Source organism: Diadema setosum, chromosome 4, assembly GCF_964275005.1.
Source record: "Diadema setosum chromosome 4, eeDiaSeto1, whole genome shotgun sequence".
Taxonomy (NCBI): Eukaryota; Metazoa; Echinodermata; class Echinoidea; order Diadematoida; family Diadematidae; genus Diadema; species Diadema setosum.
This window is the reverse complement of record NC_092688.1, coordinates 2,250,679-2,264,648: the sequence shown is the minus strand read 5'-3', so window position 1 is coordinate 2,264,648 and position 13,970 is coordinate 2,250,679. Positions and strand designations below refer to the sequence as shown.

General features: G+C 40.1%; 1 protein-coding gene across 1 annotated transcript in view; it reads right to left on the bottom strand.

The window, feature by feature from the left end:
• Positions 1-686: 686 nt before the first annotated feature.
• LOC140226754 (BCAS3 microtubule associated cell migration factor-like) overlaps positions 687-13,970 on the bottom strand; it is a 46,148-nt gene continuing 32,864 nt past the window's right edge. Inside the window, exons 10-19 of the mRNA XM_072307184.1 lie at positions 12,899-12,992; positions 11,284-11,427; positions 9,538-9,834; positions 8,115-8,283; positions 7,647-7,744; positions 6,864-6,967; positions 5,923-6,116; positions 5,371-5,483; positions 4,016-4,189; positions 687-2,338 (exon numbers count right to left, since the gene is read on the bottom strand). Coding sequence (XP_072163285.1) covers positions 2,133-2,338; positions 4,016-4,189; positions 5,371-5,483; positions 5,923-6,116; positions 6,864-6,967; positions 7,647-7,744; positions 8,115-8,283; positions 9,538-9,834; positions 11,284-11,427; positions 12,899-12,992 — 1,593 coding nt within the window. The 3' untranslated portion in view covers positions 687-2,132. The remainder of the gene's footprint in view (positions 2,339-4,015; positions 4,190-5,370; positions 5,484-5,922; positions 6,117-6,863; positions 6,968-7,646; positions 7,745-8,114; positions 8,284-9,537; positions 9,835-11,283; positions 11,428-12,898; positions 12,993-13,970) is intronic.

The following is a 13,970-nucleotide window of genomic DNA, read 5'->3' as shown; positions in this document are numbered from 1 at the left end:
AGAGGAACTCACTACCACTCTTTCTACACCTCCATCTGGGGGGCGTTTCATCAACGAGTTCGTCGGAGGTTTTCACCGACAAATTTGCTATCAGCCAATCAGACGCAAGGATTTACACTGACAACTGTTAAAAGCTAATGAAATCCTTGGTCTGATTGGCTGATAGCAAATTTGTCGGTGAAATCTCCAACGAACTCGTTGATGAAACGCCCCCCAGCTATCCCCTTTAACTGGGTGATGACCTGCACTGTGCATTCATGAGCTTGCGACCAACCCATTACTGCATTTGCTCTTTCACCACAGTTAGAGAGTATCCACAAGCACAACATACCAGACCTCAATGCCTGCATTCCACTGGCAAACATGGATATACATACAGTATATATTGACACTGAAGGGGCACCTGAGAATGTTAGGAGGCATACAGGATTTCTTAATATGAGATCTTTGATTTGACATGAATGATCATGTTACTGACACCTTCCTCCTTCTCCTCTTCCTCCCAAATCTCCCCTGTCCCTTCCCCACCCCTGTTTACCTCATTTCCAACCTCCAAAACACAATTTTCTTGATATCAATTTTGAAAGTATGGCACAAGTGTATTTTAAGGACAGCAATGGAAATACTTGCTGTATATTTACAAATAACCCCCCCCCCCCCCCCCCCCCCCCCCGACTGCTTATTATGAAGCACTCTCATTACAGGGCACAGCAAGTTCAGGACTGGGTAGCAAGGTGACTTTATAAGCAAATGGTGCAATGATGGCTGTTTTTGCTGATTAGATGCCAAACACTGATGATGGGGAATGAAGCAATCAAATTATCAATTGAGGACTGTACTATAATGATTCTTGCTGTGATTGATAACTCTGCTGAATCATTTGAACAATGTCTAGTTACAACAACTCGCTATAAAACACTCACTTTCGCCTGCCCCCCAAGGCACAATCATTTCAGTTCTTCAATCATGATAAAACAACAACAAAAATGATAACTGATGTAAAAGCTGAATTACTGCGATACCAAACTCAAGACACTTTTTTCTGAATTCATTCGACTTCCACCAGTCCCAATCTTTTCCTCTCTGTCATCATCAAAGAGTAAATCTAGCAGAAAACGAAGAAAATGAACAAAAATCTGAGTAAAAAAACAGGCATTTTCCTACATTACTCCCTCCTTCATCTCTTCCCATATCTCCTTCACTCTCTCTCACCTTTTCTAGTCATCCACTCAGCATGGTACCAGGTTCTCATTACATGTTAAACCACATGGCTGATAGCAGCATGCCATATGGATGCATCTGTGTACGACTCCAAAAACCAAACTCAAGCCAGCGATGTCACACCTCACACCTGTTGCTGTCTTTGATTCCTATATTTGATTACTAGAACAATACATTTCTCAAGACAACAGGTTGACACCACATGGAATTCAGCACACCCCTGCATCATTTTTCCCTCCTGTGCTGAACACCCCATAACAGCCACGGCTCACTGAATGCCATCCGCATCCGATCCACTAGTCCATTTAGCGAGACACAAATACAAGAAACTACAGAGTGGTCTAGCAGCATCACATCAGAAGATCCATTCTCACAAACATGCTTTCAAAAACACTACAGCATCTGATACAATACTGAGATTCCTTTTTTACTGACAGCAGTCACAAGAATGACATGTGGCTACAAACCAAGTTTCTTAATTCTCAATCTGACGCAAGCCACAGAACATCATAATGAGAAGATTCAATATCACCCTGCGTGTATCAAATTATCACATCAGATACAATGTACATCATACAATGTGCATGTATCAAATTATCACATCAGACACAATGTACATACGACTTTGCCGACTGCCCCTTGGCAACAAAATGTTTGCTGCTCTCTTGTCGAGAGTCTGGCAAACGAAGGATTTTATGGGTCAGCAGGACATGAAGTACTTTAATGCCTGAACAGGAATGATAGTTTGCTCATGCTCTGGAAATAAATGCCGATATACCCTATGAAAGATTACAGCCAGAGCAAAGTGTAGCTAAATCGTCTACCTAACTCATAGTCTCCAAATACACGTTCCCTTTAGTGTAGGGCAAAACAGCGCCCTACCAGAACACCCCTCCCAAGCAAGCCCTTCATCAATTGCACTCCGGTGAGCTGCTGCTGGCTGAGGGAAAGACCAGAATGTGGTCCATGGTGTGCTGCGGAGAGAGGCGGGCCTCAAAGGAGTGGGGGATGCTGTCTGCCGAGCCGGGGCTGGAGCTGAGGATGCCGTTGCTGTCGGCAACGAGCTCCACCGGATGCTGCTGCTGATGATGCGGCGACTGATGATGCTGGTGGTAATCTGAGGGAGATGCGGGATAAGCACGTTTGATGAGACCCGGTCTCGACTCAGAACGGAGCAAACTGGCCTGAATGGTCAAGGGTTAAGGTCAAGGATCACAAGATGGGCGGTGAAGAGATGCAGTCAAAGGAGTTTAACAGAGATAAATGTCAGGAAATGTGAAATGGCAGAGGAAATTGGAGTTGCCAGAAAGCATGCAGGGATGAAGATTAAAGGCAGGGGACCCAAGCAAGGGGACCCAAAGTTAAGATGTAATGAATACAATGCAAAAGCCAACAAACGAGATAGATAAAGGGGCAGAGGAGCACCCGTTTAAGAGTGGGAGGGAGAGAGCACAAGTATGGAGGAAGGGTAGCAGTTAACAGGAGGGAAACAACCAAATGAATGAAAGAAGTAGATGGAAAGTGTTAGTAGAAATATTCCACAGCACACAATAGTTATAGTTAGTGATGAACAAAGGAGTGTATGGTAAATATTGGATACATATTAGTGATTAAAGTCTTGGGTATGATAACACTAAATACAAGGCTGTAAGTTTCAGATTTGATAGAACAAGACCTCCACCGGAGATGAAAATGCAGACCATGAGATGCTTTGTTAGATAGCTTGATTACATGGCAGGGTTATAGCTGGCTCAGTGGGTAATTGGACTATACAAAGGGGACACAATAACAATCTGAAACATATGGATTTGAACTTATAATCAGCATAATATGTCAGGGAGGAAGGTTTTTTTTTTTTTTGTATAGAAAGAGGGTATAGAAATGATTGCTTAAAATAAGAGGTGTTACCTATATAGTAGGTAGGTGCATGTTTTAGTGATTCCTTAGAACTTAAATCCTATTTCAGTTACACTGACACAAAGGGCATCTTTTAAATACATACAGCTAATATCACACAATCTTTTTATCTTACAATAACAATAGTATTAATCATACAAATTTTATGAGGGTATCTAGTGTACTTTAGAACAAATCTAAGCATTAAGGAGGCATAAAGTGTGCACAGTGAATCATCAATCTCAATGACAACAGATGTTTCTACACCTGTCATAAATACTTCATTTCATAACGTCATGCTCTATGCTAATGGATGGTGAAAATTTAACTGTCATCACTTGTAAATATTGTAGCGAAAAAAAAAGGCAACAGAAAAGCCTGATGTCAAAGTCTTGATTGGCAATGCATGGTTTGTTGGGTCCTGACAATGTCAAGTTTATGAATTTACATGTCACATGCACAGGTTTTGTTTGTTTGTTTTTTTATCTCGGAAAAAATTTGTTCATTTGAACACAACTGTTTTAAAGGTTGTATATCCCTTTTTGCAAACATCACTAAATTTTGCATGGTTGAAAAATACTGTCTCTGAACATCGTGTATGAAATCTTAGGGTAATACAACTCATGATTTTTGCAAAAGAACTGAAAAACTAATCCACATTTCTTGAGAATATGCTCCTCTTTTGTACTGAGAATATGATTGGAATTTTGGGGGGTTGCAAATTAATTCATTAGGAATTTGTAGTAGTATTTCCCCCTCCACCACATAGAAGTTTTCCACTTTTATTATTCTAAGGAAAGGTCTGTATCATCTACCTTGAATATACCAGATTACGAAAGGAATCAAATTTCCAGGGTTGCAAAAGGGACACATACAAATTGTAGTAAGTGTTTCTCACCTTTGCGCTTTCCTGAGGGGCCTGTCTCACTGATGGGAGACTCTGCCATGGCCTCAGCGATGGTCTGCTTGAGGTGTTCCTCCAGCATCTCACTACTGCGCTGGTGGCTGGGGTAGCTCTCTGGCCAGCTGCCACAGCTTACCTCCAATAGGTTGGAGGCATGGTCAAATGTACCTGGTAACATACAAAGCAGACAGAGGAAACCATTTCACATAAACAATTTATCCTTCTTGGCTGACAATAAGTCAAACCTGGTCAAATATGCCTAGCAACATACACAACAGACAGAAAATAAACTTTCAAACAAAATTTCTACTCTTCTTGGGTGATAAGAAGCCATTCCTGGCAGTGTCATTATGGAAAAAGACAACTTTTATATAAATATTGTGAGTAGGGAATCACCCCATGTTGGGAGCATGATCATGTTTGCCTAGCAAATATACATGGTAGACAGGGTAATCCAGTTCAGATATGAAATTTACTCTCCTTGAGTGCCAGTAAGTCATACTTGACAGTGTCACTGTGGAAAAGAAAACTCGAGGGAGCCGGGACTTCCCCCATCATGGAGGTGCGGTCAAGTTTGCCTTGCAACATACACAACAAACGGGCAAAACCATTTCAGATAGACAACTGGCTCATCTTGACTTGTCATTCAGGTGTTCCTTGCAATTGATGTGTAGGAAAGAAAATGTAAATAGTGCATACCTGCCAACATTTCAAGATGAAATATCTTACTCGTGGATTGCAAAAATCTTATTTTATATGCAAACTGAAGTTAAGAATCTTACTTTCGGTCAAATCTTCAGAAAACACACATGAAAGGTATATCTAAATATTTTTTTAAAATCTGATTTCTCTGACAGAAAATCTGATTTTGCTATTTTTAATGTAAAAAATCTTACTAAATCTGATAAAATCTTACTAGTTGGCAAGTATGATAGTGGAGAAACCTCCTCTGCAGGATACAAAGGAAGATGATTTCTGACTTGGACCACAGTCAGTATTACAATCCCAACAGTGAGAGTGTGGATTGTAATGACAAGGAGACATAGCACTTTGCAAATATTTGACAAGCACATTTTTAAAAATAATGTACATAATTATTCTGGTTTAGATGAATTCTTCCAAACAAAAGTTAGCCATATCTTCTTTTTCTTTTCTTTTTTCTAAACACTTCCAGACTGTTAGAAACTTGGTATGCTGATCATGAACACTTTTATCAAATATATCCAATAATGTACTTTTTCCTGCTGATTTTTGATGGATTATAGAATTCAAATTTGGATTTATCTTGGGCAACTTATCAAATGGCTAGACATGTAAAAAATGAATGACAAAATAGAGTTAGTTTTTACCTGATCCGTACTCTATACTGGCTCCTGCTGACCCCTCACAGCTGGATAACCTATGAACTCTGCCCTCTTGGCTCTGCGGGGTCGGCAGGGGGTCAGATCGCAACGGCTGGATCCTGTGAATGACAAAATGAATCGAAATGAGCTTGTTCCATTGAATCTTTTAAAAAAAGAGCAAACAGTAACCTCTTAAGGGTGGCCCTTTGGAATACCTCACAAATAATGGATGGAGTATGCTCAGCCAAATCCTGCATAAGAAACTTCATCATCTCCAGCAAAGTTTTTATATTGTACTACAGTAGTAGTATGGTGTGAAACACACCAAGCATGAAATACATCTTAAGCTTTTTACTCTCTGAAAGTGTTAAACTAAGCAACTAAAAACTTTGGAATGGATAGGGTCAAGTTTCCTCACCAGGGCTTCGAACAGAGAATACTCACCAAAATATTGATGTTTGTAGCAACAGAGGTAAACATCTGGCAACAACCTTGTGAATGATGGCCAATTTTATTTTAGAAGAATTGTAGCAGAGCTGTGCATCAGCGAGTTCTCACCTGAGGGAGCGAAGGTCAACATCATCAACGGTCATGTCCATGGCAGAGCGGTTGGTTTCCTGCCCCTCAGTGAGGAGCGCCGAAGAGCTGGAGGAGAGAATGGTGGTACTGCTTGGCTGGGGCACCGTCTTGAAGACAAATTGTGGTCCCATCCATAGGTGACGGTGTGGGCCAGCGTGTGTTACCATTTCAACCTGGTGACAAACAAAGGGTTGTAAATTTGTATGTTACAGTCTGGGGATGCTGCCCATTGCTATGTTAAGATATACAACCCTCCACTCTCATCATCATCAATTGGGTGTCTGCTAAAGGTATATGAGTAGTTCTAAATTTCTTGAAGTAAACAAGACTTCTGAAACACTTGCAATCAAGATTTGCATACATCTCAGCTGTGAAAATTGATTTGTGCCTAATCTGTCATTATCCCTTGTGTTTGCAATATCTACAAGCAGCAATTATATTGGAAACAAGAGAATTTCATATATGAAGTGATTGTGGTGGAATTAGATTAAAGAGCAAATTTTGAATTTCTAAAACCTACATACTGATCACAACTCTTCTCAAATGATATTTTGCTATGTACGAGAGTGTAGCTGCATACAACCACTGATCAAGTTCTCCATTCATACCATATGAATATTTGTGGATTTAAATTGAATTGAATAGAACAGAAATATGATGAACTTTGCCTGGCCATTTTGTAAGGAATGTACTCATGTACATGTAACCAGGCAACCACAGGACCGGTGGCTCCAGGAGACCCTCCCAAAGTCCAGCTAATGAGGAAAAACTGCCTTGCATAGGGGGCACTATGCCTGCTAACAGGGGGCATGAACCAAGGATCTCATGAATGACAGTCTACGGTTGAATTCACTGAGCCGCAAACAGCTCCTATATTCCATGAACTGTTGCCAACCCATTTCTGGGTCCCCTAAACTGACCTGTGCTAGCCAGGGTTCATCGAAGTCACTGTCCTGGCTGCTACTGTGGGCCGAGGTGAGACTCTCACAGGACTCGTTCCTGGGGAGGGACTGGTAAAAAGACCCTGTGGAGAGACAGGTGGTAGAGTCATTGGTTGAAGGAGAGAGAATGACAGCCTCTAAATCTAAAATACACGCTTCCTCTCTTGTATTCAATTTTAACACATCAAACTGAGGATGAAATTAAATAAATCTAAGCACAACAACCTTTAGGGAAATGGCAATCTTTTTTTTTCCCTTTTTTTTTCTCTCTCTCTCCATTCGGCAAGCCTGCAGCAAATTGCAAACTACCTTTTTTTTTTTTTATTGTAAATCACTTTCTTACAAATTTGTTGTAAAAATTAGTAATTTTCTGACTCAGTGTCTTAATGTCTGCAGAAATTTGTGACGGATGATACTTTCACACTGTCATAAAAAAGAAAAAAAAAATACAGAAAGTACTCATGACCACTAATCTGTCTTTCCAAAATAAACATTATCATCGAAGTACGGATTACAGAACACCTTCAATCAAATGCACGGCTTGAAATGCAGCTTTGACAGAAAATAAAGATGACGGTTAGATAAACACATGAGAACAACTGCAACTTTGCAGCACACTTGAGAATAACTTTGAATTTTTCATTTTTAACAGAGTAATTACATTTCATCATGACAGTGGTGATTAAAATGATTTGACAGAGAATCCGAAAGAAAGACAGATAGAGTAGAAGAGAGGAGAAAAGAGGCTCGATGTGAACACACCTTGAGTGGCAAGTAAGGACTGCTCACCATCATCCGTGAAGAGATGCACTAGACTATTGCCTGTTATCCTCATATGACACTCTGATGACGCGATGTGTCTGTAGCAAAACAGAGGTGGCAAACAAGTTATGAGGAAAGTTACTAATCTATCCCTGCCCCCCCCCCCCCCAAAAAAAAAAAAAGAAGAAGAAAGAAAGTGTTCTAGATAAACTGCTAAAAACACAATTTCAGATTCATTTCATGATCCCACACGTTACAATAAAGTAGAAGAATTGCTCTTTCAGAAGATCTAAAAAACTCAAGATTGACTATGTTGATCAGTTTTTCCTATTTTGAGCCCTCACATAAAATCAGAACATAAAACTTTTTGTTGGTTTTGTGATGCGTGGTCACATTTACGTATGAATAAACAGAGAGCTGATTTCAGGTCTAATCTCTGATGAGGATACCAGGTGGGTGTGAACAGACCTCTGCAGTGCCCACTGGGCAGTCATGATTGCACTGAGCTCCAGAGGGGAGTCATCCCCCTTCTTGACACTGGCTGGCTGGGAGGCCCTGGGCTCTAAGAAATACTCCACCAGCACTCCATGGCACGACATGATGAAGAGAGACGGCACTGATGATGATTTGGTCACATCTACACATCACAGGAAAGGCAGTAGTAGGTAGATGAATATAATAGACTTATCTACGTCAATGTAGGGTAATTTGTCAATCAGTTGCAATAAAATCAACTCAACAAAAGAATTTCATTTATTTTAATAAATATGCAGTACCCGATGCATGCTATCAGGATTAGAACCAGCACTGGCTGTTATGCGGAAGCGCGCTGTCATGTGGAAGCTCGGTGTCTTAGCTAGTGGATAGGATGCCTGTTCAGTGATCAGGAGGTCGTAGGTTGAATCCTGCCCTAGTATCTATGCCCATGATTTTTTATCATGGCAACTACTACACACTTATTAATTCGATGCTTTTAAGTATGTGGATGTAGAACAACTTGTCAATCAGTTGCCATAAAAATAACTCACTGCCAGAATTTTGTTAATCAGTATAACATGCAAATAAATAAACAGACAGATAGCTTCATAGATGGATAGATAGACAGTTAGTTAGTTAGTTAGTTAGTTAGATAGATAGATAGATAGACAGATAGATGAACATAGATGAAAAAGAAAGAGAGGAAGGGAGAGAAAGACGAAGCTTCCCTGAATATATATCTATCTGTTGCTCTCACATTTGTCTGTATGTTTTTCTTTCCATGATTGCATAATTCTTGTTCTCTTTTTCTGTTACATCAATATGGCATTGCTGTAGAACAAAAATTTAATGCAAAATGTGATTCTTTAAATTCCAAAGAAAAATATCTTGCCCTGTTTCTACACAAGCTAGAAGCACATACAACTTTCCCTGCCCAAGGTATCTGAAAAAACCCCCACAAAAACACTTGTTTGTGTGCATGATGCACTTCATTGACTCAAAGTTAAAATATTAAATGCCATTAGAGTTACCCTTTCCTCCAGCAACTCATAATTTTGACAGAACATCAAAACTAACAATCAACAAAACAAGGCAAAGAATGTACTTGATGAGATGATTTGTCATTTTTTACCCATCTCCCTGTTGCATGGGTTAAATGATTAGCAGATCAAGTCAATAAAACCTTCTTCAAAGAATACAATTAACCCATTCCATACTGAATTCTTAAATCTCCACAGACTTAATACACAAGCCACCAGGTTCCTGGTGTCAATGATGGCACTGCTGCCCGACTGCTCTGTAGAATGTACCCATCGCGTGATGCAAGCCTTTGCTAAAAGGAAACAAAGGTATATTACTAAGTATTGGAGGTGACATAACTCAGAACAGACCAGAGAACACCTTCCACAATTACCTTTCTCCCTTGACACCTGGCCAGCTCCCTGCACGTGTCCCCTGGATGTAGCAAAGCATGTGGACAGGCCTGAGTATTCACTGACCCCTGAGGCTTGGGAGGGGGACTTCCCCCGCCCCGCCTTGGTGGAGCCAGCCATGCTGGTGGCTACTGCTCCCAGGGTGGTGGAGAGTTTGATCTGCTCCAGGGGTAGGATGGTGATGGTCTGGGGGTAGGGAGGCAGGCGGGGGTTACCGATGGCAACGTTCAGGGTGCTGTTGTGTGGTATGGAGGCGATGGAGTCTGGTGTGTGGAAACCTGATGGTGTGAGGCAGAGAAAGTCTTGTATGTATATGTACCATGTCAAGTATATGAACAGGGCTTTGTCATACAATGCACCCTTTGGTCTTCATTCACTGTATGAACAGAGAAGTGATTTAAGGCAGCTCACTGAGTGTATCATGATATCTCTATTTCTTTATTTTGCTTCCTGACTGGACAAACACATACACATACACAAAGTTACATATAGAGCTTTGTGTGGATCCCGTTTTCTTGCACATGCTGCATGCATGTACTGTGTCAAGGTAGGATATCATGCCTCAATCTTTCATTAGTCTTTTAATTCATGTGTTAATTTACATCTTTATGGATGCATTTTTATATTTAACTATTTCCTTCAGAATTTTGCAACAAATACAATTTTTTTGCGACTGGTAACTGAGCATATCTTCTACCATCATGCCTCAGTTACCTAAAATCATAGTTACGAGAGGCAGTTTAGTACTAATGGACCGACAGACTGATGGAAAGACAGCCTCATAACACAATACCTTCAAAACCACTCTGTCATAGAGGCACACAAAATATTTCCACTCTCACATGACATCATGCTGCTTGGCTACACACAAACATTATGATTGATTAACATTGTGACCCTGCATCCCAAAACCAACAAAAAGTCGCCAGACATGGATTTTTGGTCGAGGGCAGATTCTAAAAGAGCAGACTCTTATCTTTAAAATGCTGTATAACTCAATTCAAATGGACTCTCCTAACCTATCTAAATACTTAAAAGAAAGCACACACTCTGAAATAAGGTGAACTGAGAAAAGAGGCTCTGAAGTACAGGGTCTATTCAAGCGCATAATCTTTACCAAGCCATGGCTAGCTGCGTGATGATTGGGACAAAAAACAGCGTGTAAACCACCCAAGCAACAACAATGAAGGGATTATCAGATTAAGCTTATTGAGCACGCTCTATCAACACAATCTGTCCATGATAGAACATCAACTTTCAAAGCAGTAGCATTATCCTATCAAAATCTTTTAGAGTTGAAAGTGAAGAGTGTGCAAAGGATTTTCAAGAAATGAAAAGGGGTCTTCTAAGACATACCTGATCACAATACTCTACAAAAAAAAAAAAAAAAAGAGGTTGCAGAAAAAAAGACTGAAAACACATTTTCCAATTCATTTAATGATCCTAAACTTAGGAATAATAACGTAGAAGATGAAGAGCACTTTCAGAAACTATGAAAAACTCAAGATCGATTGGGTTGAGCCTTCTCACCTTTTTTGAGTCCTCACATAAAATCAAGGGATGCAACTTTTTGTTGGTTTTGAGATGCATTGTCATATTTTATGACAGCACACTAGTCTGTACTGTGGACTTCAAAACTGTTGTTCTTGTTGCTACTGTTCATTAAAATAGTCATTCATATTGGCAAAGACAACCTTTTCCAGTCCCCAAAGATATGGTGACCTTACCTGATGATGTTGGGCTCTCTGACAAGCCATGGACGGGGCTCCACCTTCCCGTCTCCTCCAGTTCCTCCAGCCCGGCACTCTTGTGAAAGCGGCTCTCCTTGTTCACAATCTTCTGAGATGTGTGGGTCCTTGCACAGACGTGTCCTTCAAGGCATGGGAATAGGGAAGTGAAGAATCAATCATTCACCGTAAATGGAGAAATGCCTATATAACACTAACCTCCCCACATTAATAGTGAGCCCTAGATCTGTGACGCAAACGCTTAGACAATGCTAATTAGGTAAAAGATGGTGTTCTGCACATGTGCGAGACAGCTGTTTCCACTGTTAAATCTGGGAGGCTGCGTCGTCTTGGCGTTCCCCTCGCAGATCTAAAGTTCGCTAATATCTCAGAGATGGGTAGTGGTGACTGGCACTACACCAACCTTGTAAGCAGTATTGCAGTATTCTGAGGGCTGAAAATGTGTATTTTTGGTGGGAAAACAGCTTTTTTACATTTCATACAATAGACATGTAAAGTAACATAATTTAAGAAAAACAGGATTTTTACTGAAACCTGCAATATTTTTGGCCAAACCCCCCCCCCCCCAAAACACAGTACAGACATGAGAACGAAGCAACATTTGGCATCTCTGATATCTGAACTATACGTTTCCCTACATTAATACCTGCATTACACTTACTTCCTCATACCAATACTCACAAAACATTTATTTCCTGGGATTGTGGACTGCATCATAACCACTTCCTATTCTAAAGTAGTCACAAATCTCATCTCTCAGCAATATAAGACTCATCTAATGACACATAAATGGGGGTAATAGCTGTTTCAAAGGAAACACTACTGCAATGAAACTGCTGCTTGTAGAGTTAGTATTTTCTGGCACTGTGTATTGATTTAAGTCATACCATTGATAGCTGATGAGTCATTGATATTTAGGAGGGTGAATTCAATAAAGAAATAGCACTGTATACCGTATACACCATAATATATAAAGAATCGAGGCTAGTTACAGACAAAAACGTGAATTTGTGAAAAATCAGTATAATCCGTTTTCGGGAAACAAAGTTAGTAAAAATTTCCTTTCACAAGATTGAATTGCAAAAATGTGATATGAAAGGCAGTATTTGGTGTGTTGTGGATTTGCGAACAGCCCTTGACTTGTTATATTCATGAAAAGAAAACCACCATAACATACATTGTGTATACAAGACCCATGCATTGTTACCAAAGGATTTCAACACCCACAACTTTTCATTCTGTCAACTAAATTGCTATACTGTAAAAGTGGAAGTTTGGAAATTTTGCGCATTTCACGCAAACAGACGCTAGTGTGAAAATGAAAGCATGCGAATAATGCTAGCGCGAAAATAAAAGCACGCAAATATTTTCACATGCCATATGTTCCAGTGGTTAATGTCCTGATTCCATGGAATTAAAAACACACGAAATCCATTTTACCCGGCCAAGAGCGAAAATTTACTCACGCGAAAATATCCACTTTTACCGTATATAGTGTACATCACGTTTGAAACTCCCTACTGTGAAAACATCATATACCAAGCTGCCTTCTACAGTTATTATATGCCTCTGTAACAAAGGGTTGGTAGCCTACCTCCGTAAGGAGTGATAGGAAAGACGTGAGTGGTCTCCCTCATAGTACTAACAGCCACCCAGCGGCTATCATTGGTGAAGGACACATGCTGAACCTGTGAAAGAATCGGTGCAGAATGAGACAGAAGTTTGAATGCAGGGCATTGTAACATTGACCACACGGGGGCAATCTTGGCAGACACTGTAGTATCGTCAAGATTTCAAAGTCTCATGGAAAGCATTTTCCGCGAGTGATAGGAGATATAACTGTTGAACATGCACCTTAGAAACTTGTTGCAAAGTTATACAATAAGTTACACAATAAGTAAGTGTGGTTAAAACACAGAGAACACCCCAGCCCCCAGATCCCGAATAAATAGACTTATTCAATGAGTTAGACATATTTTGGTCTTGAAGAGAGACTATGTGTACCTGAAAACAAACAGAATGCCTTAAGCATGTTAAAAATTCTGTGATTAACCAACTGAAACCATCTTCAATCATGCTAATCATTGAAGGATCTAATCATCATGAATCAAACTGAGATGACATTGAACCAATCATTTGAAAACAAAATAAAAGTGTCCAACAACAACATGTTACACTGAATGACTGTGGACATTGAAAAAGTATAACTCATTACTAGGAATAATGTTAAATTTTCCCTATCGCAGGTAACTGTACAAACTTGACGGCAGCGGAGCTATTCAATTTCCCGTAGCAATTTGTTGATGACACCGAGCCGATGCACAGAGCAAAATTTATTGATTGTACATGAAAAGCATGGAGCACCTTACTCTCTCCACACTACCATTATAATTTTGTAGATTTTCTCATCAATTGTTATGTGTTGGGAAAGGAAACATCAATTTATAAGCTCTGAAAATATAAGCATTTCTAGTGTGAAGTGTCAATGCTCTAGTTGATTTAAAAAGGGAAAAATTAGCTGTGATCATTGCATGTTAACTAGTACTCTCTACCTGTGCCTGCTGCACAGTAACTCCACTTGACCTCCGCTATTCCACATGGGTGCATAGGATCACCTTAATCATTTGCCCGTAGCGTCAGCCAAAGTATGGACCCGACAGCCAGTG